General features: G+C 33.6%; 2 protein-coding genes across 3 annotated transcripts in view; one reads left to right on the top strand and one right to left on the bottom strand.

The window, feature by feature from the left end:
• The window catches only part of LOC117111217 (cytochrome P450 27C1-like), a 6,848-nt gene extending 2,562 nt beyond the window's left edge, over positions 1–4,286 (bottom strand). The window contains exons 1-6 of the mRNA XM_033254110.1: positions 4,077–4,286; positions 3,324–3,649; positions 2,278–2,468; positions 1,813–2,012; positions 1,273–1,476; positions 221–384 (exon numbers count right to left, since the gene is read on the bottom strand). Coding sequence (XP_033110001.1) covers positions 221–384; positions 1,273–1,476; positions 1,813–2,012; positions 2,278–2,468; positions 3,324–3,539 — 975 coding nt within the window. The 5' untranslated portion in view covers positions 3,540–3,649; positions 4,077–4,286. The remainder of the gene's footprint in view (positions 1–220; positions 385–1,272; positions 1,477–1,812; positions 2,013–2,277; positions 2,469–3,323; positions 3,650–4,076) is intronic.
• A 2,098-nt stretch (positions 4,287–6,384) lies between these two features.
• LOC117111238 (E3 ubiquitin-protein ligase AMFR-like) lies at positions 6,385–20,515 on the top strand. Of its 2 annotated transcripts, none has more exons than XM_033254141.1 (14): positions 6,385–6,535; positions 8,195–8,902; positions 9,316–9,408; positions 12,059–12,223; positions 13,751–13,903; positions 14,809–14,849; positions 16,206–16,338; positions 16,875–17,008; positions 17,500–17,610; positions 17,772–17,983; positions 18,220–18,323; positions 18,643–18,989; positions 19,186–19,305; positions 19,940–20,515. In XM_033254141.1, exons 2-14 carry the CDS (start codon positions 8,333–8,335, stop codon positions 20,190–20,192), a joined length of 2,436 nt encoding a protein of 811 aa, XP_033110032.1. In that variant the 5' UTR covers positions 6,385–6,535; positions 8,195–8,332; the 3' UTR covers positions 20,193–20,515. The 2 variants fall into 2 exon arrangements, with proteins under 2 accessions (XP_033110032.1, XP_033110033.1); XM_033254142.1 differs by having other exon boundaries at positions 6,449–6,586.
• Positions 20,516–22,275: the final 1,760 nt, after the last annotated feature.

Here is a 22,275-nt window from a genome sequence, read left to right as displayed (position 1 = left end):
TACCATTGTGACCGTACTTTCTTTCAGTATTGTACGTACAATTCTGAAATATATATTTATACATAATAAATTTGTTTATAAATGAATACACGAAACGAATACCATGTATAGACTTTAGAAACACTTTATTGGAGAAAACCTATTCTTAGGTCTTTAACTAGGTACCAAATGTTTAATATAATAATTGACACTCGTAATAATATTCTGTAATTGTGCCTACCGTATCTACGCCAGCAAGTAAAATTTCACACATATTGGCGGAGATCTCTTCATTGGTCATCTTCTGACTTGCAAGTATCCGTGTCAACAATCCATTGGACTTTGCAATATCCTCCTCCGGTAGTGTATTGAGATATGCTATCCTTTTATCCATTGCGTCCTGTGCTGAATCGACAATGCGATTATCATTATTATTATGTCACCACCATCATATCACAATCATAATCATCGTCGCAATCACAACCGCCAACATCGTCGTCGTCAACAGTGTTATCATCACAAGGTTGGACCACTATCGTCGTCGTCACCATTGTCATCGGCGTCATCGTCATAGTCACCACCACCACCATCATCATGATCATGATCATCAACATCATGATCATGATCATCATTATCACCACCTCCACCATCGTTTATAGCATCACCATCATCTATCACCGTCACCATTATCATCATCATCGCCACCACCACCGCCATCACAAACATTTTCTTTCTTTCTTCCTCCAACTCAACGCCATTATCGTATTAGGCCGATAAAAAAGAATAAAAATAGGCCTGTACACTCAGACATAAAAATTATTTTAAAGAATGGTATAGCATGTAGAGAGAAAATAATATGACAAAATTATTTCAATCGTGTCTCCTTTGGCTTATGCCTTGGGCAAACGTTAGTTCATAAAAATAATCCACTAGGTGATATTCGCTCTGGCATCCACTTAGGAAGAATATCATCGAGCGATCACCTATTTATGCTTCCAACGTCTACCGTGAATGGCGATCTTTTCTTTTCTTTTTGACGATCAAAGCTGTATTCACATCGGATCTGAACCCCCGTTTCCGATGCGCTGAACGCCAGCGTCCCTAAAACACATTCGATTTATTTTCTGAATGGTTCGGTAGGCCATGAGAATGCAACTTAACGCATTGTTATCTATGAAACAACAGCTGAAATATTACTATTACTGTATTGGAAAATGCACCTCCTTAAATATCACACACGACTCCATAATATATATATATATTCTATAAAATATTTATATAGTTTTGTCTCACCAAATTTAAATATATAATCCCAGGCCTCCACGTGATCCCTCCAAGGTTTGAGATTATACCGTCGGAATAATTTCGGTGACGCAATGAACATTATCTGTCCCGAGTCGAACATTTTGTGAATCGAACTGATGAACTTTTGAGAACCATCGGCTATCTCATCTTCTAAGCAACCCATTCGGGTCTCAAAAAGCAGCATAAAAACAGCTAAAGTTTAAAGAAAAAACATATTAAAACATTGTTTACATATCATTAGTGTTCCGATTTTGCAGATAAAATAATAAGGCAACTTCACATACAATATAATACTGAAAGTATTTATGGTCAAATTGTTAATTGATTTATTTTCGTACCGTAATTAAAAGAAATTACCGTATTGTATGAAGACGAAATCGAACTCACTTTCCATCGACCATTTGTAAAATTCATTTGTAATATCTGAATTTTACGTACAATACTGAAAGAATGTACGGTCACAATGGTAATTTATTTATTTTGTCCATATAAAAAAAAATTATCGTATGATGACCAAATCGAACTCACTTTCCATCGACCATTTGTAAAGTTCATTTGTAATATCTGGGATGCGGCTATTTTGATTAGTCTTATCTCGAATGAATCGAAGTCTTGATACCATGTCTGTGATGACATCATTGACAGTGTCTTGATACGAATGTACTTGTAAAGGTGGCAGCAAAAGTTTGCTGATGACGCGACGGATCCGATGCCAATTTTTGCCTTCCCTGAAAAGAAATTCCAATAATTATAAATATATTATTATACCGGCCCCTTTAAATCCGCGAATACTTGGAAACACACTTTTTCCGATGGTTTCTGAATGTTATTAACAGAAACGACAGGTCCATAATCTATTCCTTAGTACAGTACTATATTACGTGATGATTAGGTGTAGACCTCATTAGGCGCACAGCAGTTAACCTAGTTATATTTTACGAAATGATTCATTTTGTGGTAGAATATGTCTTTTGTTTTTTTGCACGAACTTACAATGTAATGAGAGCGTTTTCTTTATTTTTGAAGTCTCTGTATTCTTTCCATGGTTTCATGTCAATTCGTGTGGGATACTTGTTATCGTTCCTGTACATCTCTTCAATCAATACCGGATCAGATAGATTAACGATACGTAAAGTCCCCATAGATTCCTTCCAGATGGGACCATATTTCCTGCTAAATGCTATCTGTAACATAACAATAACGTTGGAAGTATGTTATAGGCCTACTGTTTCTGCAACATAACAGTAACATTGGAAGTCTGTTATACTGTGTTTCTCTGAATTTATTTGACTGTAAATACCTATAGCGCTAAAAGTAGGCCTAATTAGTGAGCATTAGCGTTGTTTTAATTATTAAAAAAATCAAATTGAACAACAGCAATATCAGATTGGCCTGATTATTGTAATTTTTTGTATTAATTAACATATGTATTACTTAGTAATGTGGTGCAGTAAAATGATGGTGATGACGTCACCACTGTATGATTGACACTTTGACCCAATATGACCGCTGAGCCCTGATGATGGATAGCAGAAAAATGTGAATCGAAAACGAAAACGACCTTCTTGAATTTCAAATAATTAACTCATTATCAATGGCGGCTATGGTACGGTAACGTACGCCTACTGCACAATTTTTTTCAACCCTTCGACATGAAAATACATACTGTATAACAAACGTGAAAAAGGAAATGTTACGAACATCGGCCATGGAATATTATTAAAGGCATAGCTGTAATCACATTTGGAGTTTTCACACAAATCCACAAATACCTTATTATTACTTATGTGACAAATCATGGAATGTAAACGTGTCTATTATTTATGTCTTACATAACATTATTATTAAATTGGCTCGTATAATCAGTTACGATTTTCGTAACCTGCAGAAGCCACTTTCGATCTCTGTTTCATTGAATTTTAATTGTTAAGATCATTTTATCATTTTATTTTAAAAGAGACCATTTAGAAGATACCAGATCACGAATCGCCACCTCAATCAAGTTTATCGGCCTTTTAGAGATCGAAGCTAATGCTCACCTGATTCATAAAAATATTTCCAAGGCCTCCGTTCAGTAGGTAAAATGGTAAAGTTCCAAGGAGAGGCCAGCCTTTGGGACCAGGGATCTTATCATAACTTTGTACACTTGATTTCACGTTCTGCTCCCCTTCTACTGCTGAAACTGCAGTCGAGTTGTGACGATAAATCAAAGAGCGAAGCTCACGTCGAAGGAGGAATGCTTGCTTAGTTGCCATGTTTGCTTCCAATGTTTATCTTCAGGACGACGATGTTGTTGTAGCTCGCAGCTTGGAGATATGATCAGGAAACGAATAATGGTCTTGTTACTTTCACATAAATTAATAACCTTTAAACGGAACACATTTTTTTTCAGTAGTTTGCTTCAAAGGTTCAAGTTCAAATGAAGGTCGCTATTTATTTGGTAGGCCTATAATAAAATACGGGTTTCCTGGTATAGGCTATATGATAAGATGAAAATAACACAACCATTTTCACCCCGGGTTATTAAATACATACGAAATCCACCAGCATGGATCATTGTTATGCCTACCATTTAACATGATAAAAATTGATGTTGAAAAAGAGGCCTACAATACTTATACTGTAATACGACAGTAAAGTAGCGGTATGCCTATCAAGGACTTTTCCTATATTATATTGATATTCCCATCCCAGACCTGATATCTTACCAGATTAGCTAATTACAGGCCTTTAAGTTTAGGAACACAACACACAACATATATTAACAAACACAGAATAGGCCTACTACTTACCCGGTACATAGAGAAAGGTGATAAAGGATATAATGCGTCACCACAGCAGTTTCTTTTCTACTCTGAAGAGAGGCGCCTTGTAAATAAAGACTTAAATCATCCGTGGATTATTTCAACTTTCGAAGCGGACACCGGAAACATCGCAATCGAAAACACGACCGAACGTGACGAAATAAAAGTAGGCCTACTGTGCAGTATACAGTAGCGCTACAATGGACGGGATTCACCTCTGTATTGGAAAGTGGATTTTATCAGAGGTGATTTCACACTTTAATTGATATGTTTCCGGTGTTTTGTTTCCATCACTTAATTAAAAGGTGGACACTTAACAATCAATCAGAATAGTGAATATTTCTTATCTTTTATTCCATACGCCAAAAGCTTCTCTGAAAAATAGGCCTAAATGGTAAATGATTAATTTCCACTTTTGATGTAATCACATGATGAATGAGCTTAATTACATTGAAAAAGCATCCTTTGAAATATGACTATAAAATCAATTGCAATGCACTCATTAAAGTAGATTATCATAAGGATCTTGGTATATTTATTGATTCGATGTTAATGTTTACGAGTCTTGGGAATGATGTGGCGCAATTGTAGATCTTTTGATATTCCTACAAAACGTTTTCTTTATCTCACACTGGTTAGACCATCTTTAGATTTCTGTTCTGTCATTTTTAATTCAATATCTAAAAGTAACTCTAAACGAATCGACATGATACACTTTAGGTTCTTGCGTTTCATCAGTCCTGAAACATTTGGCCCTCGTCGTATTAACAATCGTATTAACAATAATATAATCAATTTTGATGATGCCATCATTGACTCGGTCAATAAAAAGTTAAATGTTACTTGTCCGTCTTCTAAACGTATGTACCTTGATCTTTTGTTCCTGTTTAAATGTGTGAATTCGTTTGATTGTAACCGAATCTCCTATTTCTCATTTAAAGTTCCTGGTCGTCGTCTTCGTCAACGTGATTTATTTTCTGTTCAGTTTTGTCGTGTTAATGTCTGTAAAAATGGTTATATTTCACGATTATCTTGTTTTTATAATGATTTTGTTACCAAATGTCCTGAAGTTGATATTTTTTTCCCAATTCTTTAGATATGTTTAAATGTCACCTTAATAATTATATTTCTCATTGTAAGTGCTGTTTTTTTTTAGTGTTATTTGTAAATTTTTAAAATTTATAAGTGTAATTTTTATTGTAATTTCAAATACTTTTTTGTAATTTATACATTTTATTTGTAAATACTGCAATAATAATTATAATCATATAAATAATAATAATAATAATAATAATAATAATAATTTTATTTTTTGTCTTGTGAATTTATTGTACTGATTTATTATATTTTCTATATATTTTTATTACAATTTTCGCCTGTAAGTGGGAACGAAGAGTTCCTGTTGTAAAGCTCCAAAATAGAAACATATCACCTTTGATATGTTTCTATTTTGGAAACATATCACCTTTGATGTTTTCCTTCCCTAAACAATGATTTGACCTGCATTTTTTCCAAAAGTAAGTGTCATTCCGCTGGGTTGATTAGTTTGAGAAAGGCCTATAATTCGCAGATTCTATCCTAGTAGGTCTAGTCGAGCAAAACATTAAACATGTCACAGGCCTACATAAAAAATATAAATCACAGGCATCTCTGGCGCGTCGGTACGGTCTAGTAGTATGGGCATAAAGATGAGCAGAACATTTTATTGATTGGTATCATTTCTTTTGATTAATATTTCTATATCTTAGTGTTTAATTATGTTGTTGTATGTGTAATGGTGTCCTGTTTTCAATTATCCGCCTTGCAGAACGGTTCACCCTTTAAAACTAAGTTAATTAAGTAGCAAATGACCAACATAAATAATGTTTAAAATTAAACTTTACAAGTATCATTAATTTATCTTAACGTGAATTTTGACCATTTACTAACCCTAGAAATGGCTGATTAGTAATGATAGATACTCCAGGGAGTTAATTAGAATAATAATTAACAACTCCTGGTTAGTCCGACTCATACCAGGGGCGGATTTAGAGGGGCTGAGCCCTTCCCCCCACCTTTCAGAAAGTTGAAAAAAAAAAATAAAAGAAAGAAGAAAAAAAATATTGATCGCCCAGAACGCCTCAGGAAGGTTATCTGGCCCGGGCGTCTAGAAAACAAAAATTTGCTACCCTAGTGTTGTCTCTCGATAGGCCTCCTTTCGGGGACATAGGCGACCCCCCCTTGCCCCTTTTGGATATCACTGGATCCTCCCCCTACTACTTAACCCCATCTCATATACCGCCACTTTTACTCGGGAACCAGAACATTGGAGCCTGAACTACAAGTGGCGCTATACCACAACGAAAAAAACAGCCCACAGAAGGCCGAGGTAGACTTGTTGAAAGCAAAAGTACGTACGTACGTGTACTTGATTGTGTTTTTCGTCTGGAAGATTCCTCCCTTTTTAGGTGAGAAAATAATGATCATAATACAAATACATGTTTTAGAGTCATACCCAGGTAATAGTAGAGTACTGCATATGTGAAAGTCAGTGTTCAGTGAAGTGTTTTAGTCGTTAGGCTTAATTATATCTTTTTGATTGGAATTCGAGGTAATTCATGTGTAGGCCAAGGACAACAAGCCATATTGACAGGCATCTGTCTTCTTTAGTGCTACGGTATGGTCTAGTCCTAGGCCTCCTCCTAGTAGTAGTAGGCCTAATCTAGCGCTGGCCTATTTCTGGGTTTCTATTTATGATAAGGTCTAGGCCTAGTTGGCTAAAGTAGCCGAGAACTGATTATAGTGGATTAAATAGTAGTAGGCCAGGCCTAGCTAGGCCTGGTACTAGCTTGTTTATTATTACCAGTAGTAGTAGGAAGCTTGCTTGGAAGTCCTGGACCTAGTACCAACTTTATCCGATCATTTCGGTTGCGCCTGCATTTCGGTTGCGCTATTTTGGTTATGCATTTCGGTTGCGGTGTATGGAGCACCGAAAGGCGCGACCGCGAATGTATAATAAGATATCCAAAGCAGCCTAGGCCTGCCTGCCGTTTGTTAAACACGGAAACAGTCATTTTTATTTTACTACTTTTTGACTAATTGTAATACAGTTTATTTCAGCATCAATTGGTATTACAGTGTACATTTTCTTTTTACAGAAACAGCCTTTTAATTGATGATCTATGTAAATGGGAAAGAGTTAACAGTATTATAACGTAATATTTATGACAGGAGATGTCTGGAGACTAGAGGAAAATAAAGGGAAAAAAAAGTATTTCAAATATACCGTCTAAAGTATAAATAATAAAAACATATGTACAAAATATGTTAAAATGTGGTTTATGTTTAAGATTGACTTTTTTATACCTGTTAAAAATTATCATTAATTTAGGTCCTACCTAAAATTTATTTAGAACACTATCGAATTTACTTTCGAAAAACATTGTAAATAAGCTGTAGCTTGTACATCGGCGTTCCATACCGCGGCTGTGAACAGCGACCGAAATGCATAACAATAGGGCGTGACCGAAATGCAGGCGCGACCGGAATGATCTGTATTTGTACCAACCAGGCTAGGCCTAGCTAGGGCCCTGACCTACTCGGACTAGCCTAGGCCCTAGGCTATGCTACTTTTAAGTTTTTGTTGAGTGGTTTTACTAGAGACAAGAAACTTTATTTGTCTTCGAAAACAAAGAAACAGTATTTAAAAAAAAATTTAAAAGACAACTTGCAAAAAAATGGTATGACAAAAATAAAACATTAAATACTGTACAAAAGAAAAAGATAAAAAAAATATATAAATTTTAAAATTAATTTTTCATGGCTTATCCTGTTACACTAGAGTTAAAAATATGTATGGAATTCGGCAAAAATGAATTTCTAAAATGGCAGCGTGATGTGTGTAGAGGGCAATCGTTTATTCATGGACCATGGGCTTGTAGCTGAGGTCGAATCTTCTCCAATGGAATATAGTTAGAACAATACGATATTCAGCCTCAGCTTCATACTGCAGTCCATGGATCGCACCTGATTCATGCTTAAAATTTTTCTGTCTAGATGTTTTGTATCTGTAGATTGAAAATGCCAATTAAATGTAAATGGGACCATGTTTTTCTTATTCGTTGCAGGTTGCCCAGGAAACCACTCATCCCATTTGTCCTTATTGTAAAAATGCAGACACACTGTGTATAAAGCATAAAATAAATTTTAGTCCTGAGATTAATAAAGTTCATTTTGGAGAAGCTTTTTGAAGAAATTTATTGACAATGCCAATTCGTGTTGGAAGGTTACCTATTCCATCATTGAGAACCTATACCTGTATTAGTTTTCTTTTTGTGGGCATCTGTTTATGGTTTGCCCACAATGAGGTTCTTTTATTTGACGCTGATCAGGCAAGGACTTCATTAAATCCATGGTTAGATGAGTTTCGACCGCCTGAGTATTCGTACCAAGAGGGTAAGCCAGGAAATTCAGAAGCTGCTGATATTAAATCTCATATGGCACTAAAAGATGATGGGGTCAGGGAATACACTGCAAAAGAAGAAATCGAACAGAAAGTTTGGCTTAAGCATCATCAGGCTGAAATAAACGACTATGTGTCTCATTTAGAAGAATTAGTATCAAAGAATGATGTCAAGAAAGAGAAGTCAATTGCTGAAAATAATTGGACTGAAGGATCAATCAATAAGGATGCAGAACATAAGAGATGGAGTTCAGATGATAATGATGAGCAGGAGGAATATAACAATCTCTTCATGGACTATACCTTGTTGGGAAACGACAGTCACGTGATGAAGATATTTAAAGTGATCATGCAAGAGCCTATTTGTGTTTTGGTAAGTATTATGTATACAGATGATGCAGATGTATCTAGCAATAAAGGATTGCTGCATCCATCCATAATATTTGCTTAGTAATCATTGTCCCATACAGTAAGCCTGAATTATAATAATACTGGCGGTTGGAGGAGGCGATAAAAAAGTAGCCCAATAACCAGGATTTTGTTAATGAGAGTGGGAGGTCCAGGGAGAAGCCTGGGTCTGGAGAAGACCTTCTGCATTCATGGAGCTACCCTCTACCTTAGAGACTTCTTAAGCCAAAGCCTGTATATCTGTCAGGAGCTGAATCATAGTTCGCTAGAAAAGGGTATTCACCAATCCATTGAAACCCCCCCCCCTCCCACCGTCTTCACTATAATGATTGGAATGTTTAATTATTAATTTATTGATGTCCTCTTGTCTCTTTGCAGGCTCTTGTCAATTTTGCCTATTGTTGCTTGATTCTCTTTGCCAAGGCCCTCCAGCTGCTAATAATAGGTAAACTTCGAGTCAGTGAAAGACAGGTGGGTGTTACAGTATTTATATTCTAAGTCAGTTGTCAATCATAAACAAACTTTAAGAATCTGGGGAAAAGGGGGTAGTTAGGTTTTTGTTTGTCCTGGTGAGCTACTCCAAGTTTGCCAAAGCTTGTTGGCCATCGACTTCCATCTAATTTTTGTTTAAAAATACAAATAATAGATCGGATACTAGTGAGCAGTAGTTTTTTTTTCAAGGTAAAAATTAATGCAAAGATAGTTTATCCAGATTTCAACTGAGTATTAAAGAACATAATAAATTGCTTCTAAACTAATTCCTCCATGGTCTGCCTAATTCAGAAAGTGTTTAATATCTTAATATCCAAACACATAGTTTAAGCAGAATACATGTACCCTGTACTGTATTTCAGCAGATCGAGATAATTGTTATCAATGTCTATTAAACCATTGTGCTGAGGTCTGTGGAGTATGAACTCTAGGTCGAGGCCTAGCTGGATCTGTGTGGACTCCACTACTCTAATACTGTAGCACAATAATAATATGTCAATATTTTTGTGTAATATGAAATATGTGTAAAGCAGAGGAATTTAAACAAAGGAGATTTTGTATGCACTGGTATGATTGTTTACACCTACTGATGCATGTAATATTTTCCAATTGAAAATATTCATACTATAGTGATTTATTATTAAACAACACTAAACAATTGTATAATATAAGTAGGTATGGCTGGCAGTACTGTCTATCATATAATCAGTAAATATGATTACTGTAATTTATAGTCTTGTGCTACTGCACGTTTAAAATCAACCTTGTTTTGTTAAAAAGCATCGGCTAAATTATGCACAATGAATGACGACAGTTGGACAACTCATATCATGTACTACATTATAAATGAATATGGAATCCAGATTTATTTAGCAGAGAATAGTGTCATTCAAAGACTTATGCTCTATGAACTTGTGGATCTAGTGGGAGGTCAGAGAGCAATTTTCCCACCTAAAAAGCATGGATTTTCTTTTGTCTGACACAACTTAGAGGTCATCAGACTTAAAATATTCATTTGCCAATCTAACCAAAGTTATTGTGATTTGCAGCTATTAATATTGTGGTCTAAAAGTACGATTTTTACCATAAAATTGCTTTCCCTTATAAGTGACTAATATAGTTTTATGGGTTCTCATTTAAGTACAGAAAGATTGGTAGACTGATGGATATAAATTGATAGCTGAACTTGATAACAAACAAGATACTGTACGCCTATGCCTAGGTACTGACATGACTTTGTTGCAAAGAAACTAATTAAGTTGCCTAGCAGGCCAGGGGTGGATCCAGCCCGGTAAGAAAGAGGGGGCGTGAATGTCCGAACTAAATGAGAGTCGCAGGAAAGAGCCCCTGGTAGGGGTGCAAGGGAAGATTCTCCCTTAAACCTCTAGCACCTTCATTAATTTGAGTTAATATTTGATCGATTTTTAATATTTAGCATGGTAATTTTCTGATGAGCTTTACAAAACATTTTTTTACAAAAAAATAGAGTGGGCGTATGCCCCTTACGCCCCCCCTCTAAATACGCCACTGGCCTAGCCTGTCTGACTTTGGACAGCTTTCATCATGGAGGTATGATAGTCTATTGTGTTCTATCCAGTGTTAACTATCAAGATCATAGAATAACAATAGCAAGCTTTATTGCACAATGATGGCAAAATCTAGGTACTGGTGTTACATGAAGCTGTCTGCACATGCAGGGACTTAGTCCATTTTCCCTTGAAGTCTGGGACATGGTTTGGGTCAAATCTACAGTATGAGTGGTCACGGATGAGTGATTCCTAACCTGTAGGGTCACATTATCAAAAATTCATTATGAAAATTCAAGTCTTAATTCTTAATAATTAACAGCAGGATTTATAGTCCTTTTCCTGTTTTCTTGAATTTATTTTCTTTCCCATACCAACTGTGTATTTTATTGCTGTACTAAGTACCTTATCTCAAACGTTTGTTGGCAATGATTACGTATATTTTTGTTGCCAAAACATTTAATAAGGACATTTAATAATAGCATTTTGTAGATTTACACACTGTTTTAAGTAATTTTTCTTTATTCTTGAAAGCTTATTCAATATACACTGTTCTATGTATATTATTATGATCTTCAAATTAGAAATATATGTGGTAGAGGAAGTTTACTGTATAATTGACAATACTTTTGTTAAGCTTTCTTTAGTTAAATGAAAACATATTTATCTTTATCATAAAGGCACACTACTACAACTTGGTTTTACCAAGCCAAGGATTACCAATCTTGAATAAATAGTGGCACTCCCTTGCATACTGCACATTAAACATGGCACTCTGCATTTAACTAAAAGCCTTGTTATAAGACTGTCACTTGAAAGGATATTAACCACTAGACTGGGTTCCAGTCCCTAATTTTGTCTTAATCAGTAAAATGTATTAAAAATATATCTATTTTGACACCAATGGCATTCCATTACTAGACTTGCTGAAAGTCAACCACCAGTCTGCACTGACTGTATATATGCAGTAGTACTGTATGCTAAATTTGCATTTAGAGCGACATTTGATTAACATTGTTAGATATTTCTTTTACCATTATGTTTGCTTATATCAAACATTCATAATCAAGTTATACTCACATTTTTCAAATTTTGTTTTACAGCGTCTCAAAGAGAAATTTGGCAACTTTGTGTTTTATAAGTTCATCTTCATCTTTGGGGTTCTGAATGCTCAGATGTTGGAAGAGATGGTGCTGTGGTCAGCCTGGTTCTCAGTACTAGCATTTCTACATCTCTTTGTTATTCTCTGCAAAGACAGATCAGAATATGTAAGTTGCAGGAATAGCTATTCATCATTGGTTATTGTCCCATCCTCTCCAGCAATAACATTCTTGTATCTTAGTTTTTTCTATTGTCTCTTATTCTTATACTTTATTGCCAAAATCATAAATGTCAACAAACACAATGACAGTGAACTTGGGCAGTAGGCAAGAACCTAAAAGTGAATAAGTCACTGTAATAAAGTTAAGTTCCTTATTCCCAAAGCAACATAACAATAAAATCGGTTCGGTTCCTGAGCTCTGATTGGTTGCGGACATTTTTCGCTTCGCAAAAAGTAAAAACACTTCGAACTACCAATTTCGCTGAAGCGAAAACTCTGACAGAAATTTAAATGTGCAAGCGCATGAACGACACTTTCGATTCGCACGAATAAATTCGTCTGGTGGAAAACCGACTTTAGGGGAGAAGAAAGTCATTGATCGAGTTCCTAGTCCACATATCCAAGCGCTTTGTATCCTTTGGCAAAAAGTGCTATATAATTTCTGTAGCATTTATATTTTTTTTTTAGATTTAGATTTTTTAAACTGTTTGACAATCCTAACATGGCAAGTTTCTACTTGTTTGTAATACTTTTGTTCATCTGAAAGTTTGAATCTACTGTTTTTAAAGCAAATAATGTACAATAATAATATTATGATAATAATTTATTTTTTTTAAATAGGAATTAATTAATCTTAATAAAAATATTGATAATGACATTAATAGTATACAGTACAATAGTCAATGAAAACAAAAATAATGATACTACTAGTAGTAACACAATATATTATCTCTAGTAAAATATTGCAGAATTCAACGATGTCAGTTAATTTAATACTGTAATAATAATGCAATACAGTTGAATAGCTGAGTTTTAGCTTGGTAGCTATATAGCTATAAATTCAAGGTCAAGAACTCCAAATATGGTAATATGACTTTGATTTATAGGCCACAAATTGTAGTACTAGAACACTGCTGTAACACAGAAGTGTAATGAGCAATGAATAATCAATCAATCAATCAATCTGTTTTTTATAGTGTACATGTCTATACACAGAGATATGCTTGCTGTGTCTTTGCCTCAAAATTATATAGAAGTATTAAGAAGGAAGAACACAAACACTAATTAAAAACAGAAAAACTATTTTAAAAAATGAACTCATAGGTCATAAGGTCAGCTCACATTAAACAAACATTCTTACAGCTTTCTTACAGTACAGTATTTGATATTCCCATTTTTATAAATTTCTGTCTTGATCTTTATGGTATGTAGTAGACAAATACTGCTACCAATCACCAACAACTGGAGACTAAAGTTTGAATGTAATTTTCTTTCATTTTTTTCCCATTTAAAAAAATATTCAAACAGATAGGGAGGCCTGGGCTGTCTGGGCTCTTCTCGAATCTGCCCCTGGATATAGCTTATTGAAGTAAACTTTGAACTGAAAATTGAACAGAATTTTATTTTAAAGGACAGGAATGTTATTAGCGTTAATTATTGTAGAATGATGTTTTTGATATTGTTTGACTTGCAGCTCTCATCCTCTCCTACCACTTCAAATTGGATGCATGGTAAGGTGATGGGATTACTGGTGTCCATTCTGATTTCTGGCTTTGTCCTTGTTGGTATCTGCTTCTACGTTGGATATCCAGCTGATATCAACACTTTCTTTTTTATGTTGGCAGAGGTAATTTTTATTGTTTATTAAAGCATCATTTTCAAGATACTGTATAAGCATAAAGGTATGGTATATGCATTGAATGATTGGTTAAATGCAACCATCCTGTGCTATAAATCCAGTGATTTTCTGTGATATGTACAACAGACTTTCACTATTATGAATTTAGTATTTATTGCAATAGCCATGAACACAATAGTATTCAAGTTAGATTAAGTACTTTAAGTTACTAAAAAAACATGAAAAACAATTTTAACATTACAAAACACATACAAATACTTTAATATAATTTATGAATACATGACATATAAGCTAAAAAACCAGTACCTAGTTAAATATTTTAATATACCATTTTTCAATATATTTTTAATATATTTTTATTTGAGAAATATTTATGGTAGTTATCAAGCAGAAGCCTGTTTATTTAATCAATTTTTTAGTAAATAATGTATGATATCTATTGTTACTGGTTGGATGGAGATTTAGCACAAACACATGATCTCTGTGTGACTGTATTAAGATGGGCTCATAATCCCTCAACAGTGTAACAAAATATTATAATTAGTTGTGTTTATATATCATATTCTATTTTTAATCGGCTATAGAATGTTAATGTATATTATTGGGTTCATTATTTTCCTCAAATCCATATGGAGCAGTTAATGAGGTTTAAATATTGCAGTACTGTACCAAAACTGTGAAAAACGGCTTTGATGTTCAGTATGCATTATGTAAATTGCTACATTAGAAAAAACCCTTGACAAACAACTTGTTTGCTACGTCAATCTACTTTAATTTTCGATTGTATATTGTACCAAAGAAAAACATTTGTTTTATAAATGTACATCCCATTGATCTTTTGTCTAGAAATTTAAATAGAATAACGTGACAGTAATTTCTGTTTTGCTTTTCAGTGCATTATTCTGATTGTGCGTGCCATATTTGTCATTGTCAAGTAAGTATTTATATAAGTGAACGGAAATTTTTGTGAGATTAGAATCACATATTTAATATTTAAATCAGTTTCTTAGAATTTAAGCCAAAACAACTGAATGTTGTTGCTTTATAAACATCTTGAAACCATCAGTTCCCATGGTTGCTAATCAGATAGATTAGTATTAGATCTTCCATTTAAGTCAGCTGATAATTGATGACAGCGCAATCAATATCAGAAGAAGCCCCACCCCCTTCTGAGATTTTAATTTATGTTGTCGTCATTTTGTGATATAAAGGCCTTCATCATCCTGATTTGTATTTATTATGATCCATATTCTTTCTATGATCTTCCTATCACATAAATTATACTGTACTTGAATTTTAAAAAATAACAACATGCAAATGGTAGCATGTATGTGATAATTTGTTTATCGTAACATTTGACATAGGCATGCACGCTTGAAAATATGAGATGAGCTTATTGTGGTTAGGTAGCCCTTCGCTGGCAGTTAATTAACTAATAAATATATTGAATGGAGGTAATACACGATAATGATGTAATGTAATGTGACAGTAGTAAATTCCTGTCCAGACTATCAACTTTTATTTGATAAAAACTAAATATGGTCATGATGACATCACATTGTGACCATATATAGGCACATCATGATTGCATAAAGGATACAATAATTTTTTTTTGTCAAAGAAAATGTGATCATCTGGACAGAGCTTTAAAGTAGTTATCTGTGCTGTTCTACGAAGTAACTAGTGGAGGGGGTGGGGAATATACCAAAAAAATCAAAAGATTGTGGTGATAATCAGTTTGCTGTAATTTGATAATGTTTGATGTGATTTTGATAATATTTGTTGGGATTTGATAATGTTTGATGTGATTTGATAATGTTTGATGTGGATTTGATAAGGTTTAATGTGATTTGATAGTGATTGATGTGATTTGATAATGTTTGATATGATGTGATAATGTTTAATGTGATTTAATAATGTTTGATGTGATTTAATAATGTTTGATGTAAGTGATTTGATAATGTTTAATGTGATTTAATAATGTTTGATGTGATGTTAATAAAGTTTGTTGTGATTTTGATAATGCTTTATCTGATTTTGATGTTTGATGTGATTTTAATAAAGTTTGATGTGATTTTGATAATGTTTGATGGGATTTTGTTAATGTTTAATGTGATTCGATAATGTTTGATGTAATTTGATATTGTTTGATGTGATTTAGTAATGTTTAATATTATTTAATAATGTTTAATGTGATTTGATAATGTTTGATGTATTTTGATAATGTTTGATGTGATTTTGATAATGTTTGATGTGATTTGATAATGTTTGGTATGATTTTTGATTTCAGGTATAGTATTCATCTGTATGATTTACATCATGATGGATTGTGGGAAGAGAGAGGCTCATTTATTTACTACACTGACCTCATTTTGGACACCACAGTTCTAACTGTTGATTTCTTTCACCATCTCCACATGTTGGTAAGATTGTTAAACTTTTTCTATTAAATATTTATTATTAAACTTTATTTGTGGCCTACTGTGGTTGTTCATTGCAGGCAAAGTAAGTACTTCATTCGACCACTGGCATATCCTTTAATAGTTATAATATATTAAATTATAAGGTAAAATTTTTTTTTATACTTTGTTTCCTGAACTTATTTTTTTTTTTAAGATCATTAGAGGACAGCGGAAAAAAATAAAAATAAAATTTTGTTTTCTTATTTAGGAAATAGTTTTAACAGAAACATACAAATGGAGGAGAAAATAAAAATAAAATTTTATTGATGAATGTAAATAGTGTAGTAATGGGATGTTTATGTATTTCATGCTGTAATAAAAAAATAAAATAAAATATTTTCTTATGTATTCTGATTTAACACATCTTAAATTTCTTTTCTGTGAAAGGAAATTCAGTCTAATTTCTAAGACAGAGATAATTGGTTGTTGCTAATTAATCTAATATCCTCTTAATTGTTTTTAGGATGCATATCATAATTAGTTAATTTTTTTTTAAGCTATGGGGCAATATTTTTCTGAGTATGGCAAGTCTGGTGATTTGTATGCAGTTGAGGTTTCTGTATACTGAGATTCAGCGTAAATTGCGAAAACACAAGAACTACAGGAGGGTTGTCAATAGTCTGGAGACAAGGTTAAATATATCTTTCTTTATTTATATTTTATTCTGATATAAAGGTTACACAAAAGGCAGAGCAGGTCTGAAATATTGCAGTACAGAAATATAAAATAATTTAAAAACAATGTATTTAGTCATATAATATTAATAAAAGATACAGAATTGAAAAGAATCAAATAAATTACAGCTGAATTAATTTCTAGGCCATTTTTTTCAGCTCCCATATTTTATAGCTCACTTAATCGATACTGGCCTGTACGATAACTATTTTTTTGTCATGACATGCCTCAGATATTATAAAACTACATTTTCAACTAAAGTGTTTCACAAATTTGGCAACATATCAACTTTAAGATCCTTCTCCTGTACACTCATCTGATGTTGCTGAACAAAACAAGTTTTCCAGAAAAAAATACTGAATATTTTAAAAATTCGGTAAAAAATACTATGTCAGATTTTTTTCTAAGGTAATAAAGATTGATAAAATATTTTTGTTGTTTCACCAGGTTTTCATACGCCACTAAAGAGGAACTTGAAAATGGTGATGATACCTGCGCCATCTGCTGGGACCAGATGACAACAGCTCGCAAACTACCCTGCAACCACTTCTTTCATAAGTATGTAATATGGTATATCTATTTTAAATTTCTGGATGAAATGACCATCATTAATTGGTTCTGGTTCTGGTACAACTTGTAGCCTTGTCTATATTAAAGTGTGATACATTATATGACTGATTCCCGTCAATTCCAATAATTATTATAACATCTTTTCCCAGCTCCTGTCTTAGATCCTGGATGGAACATGATACCTCATGTCCTACCTGTCGGAAATCTCTCAGCCTGAACCCAGTTCGAACAGAACAGGCGGATCGTGAGAATTCACAGAACCAGGCTAGGAGAGCAGCAGGAATAGAAGCCACAGCTGCTGCAAGAGTTGCGCAGGCGGATCCCCATCTTGTCAATCAGAGAAATGTGTTCCATTTCGATGGTAAGTGCGTAGCATTTTTGAAAAGCAAATTCTACGTACATTTTTTCACTCAAAAAATCACTCATTTGTAAAAGTGTTTATAAAGACATTGCTAGTGATTTGGAGAATCTGGAGAGCATGTACCACAGTGACGTCATCTATTTGTTTTACTTTATGTGCAGAATTGTTTTTTTTTTTAATCCTAGAAAATAATAATAAAATAATAATAAATAATTATTAATTTTTATTTCTTTTAGGTTCTCGTTTTTTTGCTTGGTTGCCCAGCTTTTCTGTGGAAGTAATGCACACAGGTAATATGATGCGGCAACAAGCGCAAGCCAATTCACAGCTCGATACATGGGTAAGCTCTACGTAAAATCGGACGCACACTGCACTGTCCGACATCGGCCAGTGAATCCATTCCCAATTTGTGAGAGATCTTTATAATGCAACACCTAATGCAACACCGTCTGCTGTTATCAGCGTTAGCAGATTGTAATCAGAAACAATCTGTCGCATAAGCCCTGTTGCGTTGCTGTCTCCATGGATTCACGTCAGCTGACGATTTGGTGCAGTGAGGGCCTGGCTTAAGATTAAAACAGATTGGTAAAACTTGGCAATATTATCTGCTTTTATATATTTCAGAACTTAAAACATCTCTATGATATATTTATTTCCAGGCCAATAACATCCAACAAATGTTTCCACACATTCCTCTTCCAACCATCTTAGAAGACTTGCAACGTACACGCTCAATGGAGATTACTATCGACAACATCCTTGAGCAGCGTATCTTGATTCCACAAGTACCTATGGCTGCTGATCCAGCTGCCGCACCGGAAGAAAATGCGAATCTGGCTGAATTTCAACGCAGACCAGTACAGTTCAATGCGAATACAAACCCACATGCTAATCTGAGCCCAAGTTATTCAGTGGAAAGCCATCAGGAAGAGCGATTAGATTCTGAACAGCAGATGGCAACGGAAGCGGGAGATGCTAGTACAGTGCAAGCCCAAACTCAACAAAGGTGAGGATTATTAGTCCCAGGTATAAATCATACCATCTTTTTGAAAATGTAATGTATAAAGCTCTATATTCAAATGAATATTAGGTTACAGGTAGTTCCATTGTAAAACCTTGCTTTTTAGACCAATATTAATTTAAAGCTTTTGCAAGTATGCCTAAAGACTTTTAGATTAGCTGTTCATTCTTTATCTTCACAGTGAGGAAGACTCAAAATTGTCAAGTATTGAATCAATGCCTAGTAGATTTTCAAAAAGTGCATCAGAAAGAGAAGATATTCTAAACCAAAGGAAAAAACAGCTGTTGCAGAATGCCAGACAGTAAGAATTATATATGTTCTGTTCTTTAAATCTCTTACATCATTTTTTCTGCTTTTTCTTTACGTTCCTTACATTTTGTGTACTTAGAGATTGCGCTTAGAGACCTTGTTTATTTGCGCCCTCTAAATCGACCTATTATATTAATAATATTAAAATTCAAAATACTAAATAAAATATAATACATTCTGCCCTCCAATTTGAGACCACCTTTAAGAAATTTGGGATGGTCTCAGGGTTGGTCTCCAATTAGAGGGCTAGCTTTGTGTTCAAAGGTTGAAGATTGTTATTTGAGTCTCGAATTAGAGGGGTCTCGAATTGGGGGCTGCATTGTATACAATATAAAGGCAGTAATATAAATGCAACTGGAATCCAGTAAACATTTTAATACTTTAAAAACTGCTCCAAACCACCCTAGTTAGCAGTGGTTGTTCTCAGCCCAGTACTTTCTTTGATCTTAAATATTACCAGGTACCCACTTACATTGCTGGGCCAAGAGAGACACGGTAATAACATGTTTGTCCAAGGACACAAGCAATATACGCATTGGAGATGCTATACCCTATCCTCAATGTTGAAAGCCTGAACTGCAACAACTCCACTACTAGTACATAAATTTTATTTTTTAATTTTTTAGACGTTATATGAAGAAACACACAGGCGAATCTTCATCTCAAGCATCATCATCATCATCATCATCATCAACATTCCCCATGGAAACAAAAAGTGATGAAGGTGGTTTAAGACGGAGAGCTGCCGTAGATAGAAGTGATGACCAGCAATCAGGTTCATCGCTTGATTTCACTGTTAATCCTAACCAATCGGATGTCAGGCAAAGAAGGTTGTTAGCTTTTGAGGCAGCACTCAGGCGTATGCAAGATGGAGAATAGAGTCTCCTTGGTATGCCTTTTGGATTCATGACATGCTTCCAGGTGGAATTATTCATTTTTTTAAAATCTAGATCTACAATTTATTTTATTGTTAGAATACTACCAGTGAAATGAAAATATTGAAAGAATTATAGAAGTGTTGATAAGAGGAATTTGCTATAAATATCTCATATTCAAGGAGGTGCAATAATATAACACAAGGTGTACATAGTGTAGCTGGTGGCACCTGAGAAACATATGCATTTAGCACTAACTAAATGTTTAATTGGCCAAGTTAAGCACATTCAGTAACTACAATATTACATCATCCAATCATATAATTTATACATCTAGATGTGTATAAGAGACAGGGCTGGGTACTTGCTTACCAAGGCATGCTTCAGTCTAGTTACTGGGCTACCAAAACACGTGAAAGTACTACATAACATACAGATTTGAAAATATTTTTACAGGATTAATAACTTGAATTATTATTAAGATTTCTTTTTGTTTTTTTTGTATGTAACATAGGAGAAAATAATTTGTAATTAGTAATTAGTAAGCGCAAATTAAAAACATTTATCATTTAATTTAGTTATTGTAATTAGCTGATATGTGTGTCAGTTAATCAGTTCCTGTAATTATCAATGTTAAATTTAAGAAATGTATGCTTGTATATTTTAAGTTCGGATCAAAAAGAGGCAAATTTAAGTTTTGATCACTTTAATGATTTGTTTCATATTTATATATTATTGATCTTTATATATAACTAATATATTCAAGATGTTTTTTTACTATTATGAAAAAAAATTTACCAACAGTTAACAGTATAGAGTAAAAACTTAATTTCATCCACTGAATAAATGATTTCAATTCTTTTACCAATAACACTGAGTATCTGTAATTGTAATGATAATTATAATAGTTACAAAAATGTTTAAAAATCCCTAGATATAAATTACATTAGCTTTTATTTGGTGCTTTCTCATACATTTTATTATATATTATATATGCTCAACAAAATGTATCCTTTCCAAAATGGAATGTGAATAATGAAGTATATTTCGTGAATACTTACCTGGATAAACCGACTAATTGCTTATTCTTTCTCACACATGAGAACACCCCTCGAAAACAAAATGGAACAAAATCTTTTAAAATCCAGAGATAAAAATCCAAGAATAATAATTCCAACGTTATAACACTTGTAAATATTGAGGCGATATGTTCAAAGAACGATCTTTCAAACAAGAATGAGGATGAAGCATGGTTGCGGGATCGTTTGCTTGGCGCCAGGGCCGACTGTTCGAATTTGTTTTCAAGGGGTGTTCTCATGTGTGACAAAGAATAGGCAGTTAGTTGGTTTATCCAGGTAAGTACCTAGACTACCAACATCACTACTGATTTGTGTATTATGTAGTGTTTTATTTAATTTGTATTCTTGTAAATATGAAATACATGTTTGATTAAAGGAAAGAAAAATGAAGAAGAAATTTGGAAAAATTGATAGTTTAAATTATATATCTAAAGAGAGATGATATATCATTTTGTTTTAAATTATACATCCTACAAGAAAAAAAATAAATGAGTACTGTTAAACTTGCCTATTAGTTGATTCCAAAATGGCATTAAAAAATTATTTGACTAGATAAAATGAGGCTTACACAGATCATTAATGGAATACACAACAATTTGGCATGTAAAATAAGGTGACTCGGAAATTATTCGAGTACTGTACTATTATGTCTATTTGTACTCGCCCACCAAAACATTTTTTAACAAGAATATTGAAAGTGGTCAAGAGATAGGAATTTACACCCTTGCCATATAATGTATAAATACTATACTGGTCCTGTGCTATTGGCCTGTCCTATTTTTTCAATGCACAATTAACACAATTTATTTTTTGTTATCTTGCATTTGGTTGTTTTGTAGAAAGTCTAATTTGTGTTTTATAAATAAATTAATCAAAATAATTATCTTAGTTTCTTTTATTAAAACCATTTACTACATTCCTGCTTTGTTTTGACAGTCTTCAATTAGATATACAGCACCGAAATAATTAGTAATGAATTTAAATGTTACTTCATATTCTGTAGGTTTA

This window comes from Anneissia japonica, unplaced genomic scaffold (genome assembly GCF_011630105.1).
Source record: "Anneissia japonica isolate Jap-2015-1 unplaced genomic scaffold, ASM1163010v1 scaffold288008_len1385354_cov213, whole genome shotgun sequence".
Taxonomy (NCBI): Eukaryota; Metazoa; Echinodermata; class Crinoidea; order Comatulida; family Comatulidae; genus Anneissia; species Anneissia japonica.
This window is presented reverse-complemented; position numbering and strand designations above follow the sequence as displayed.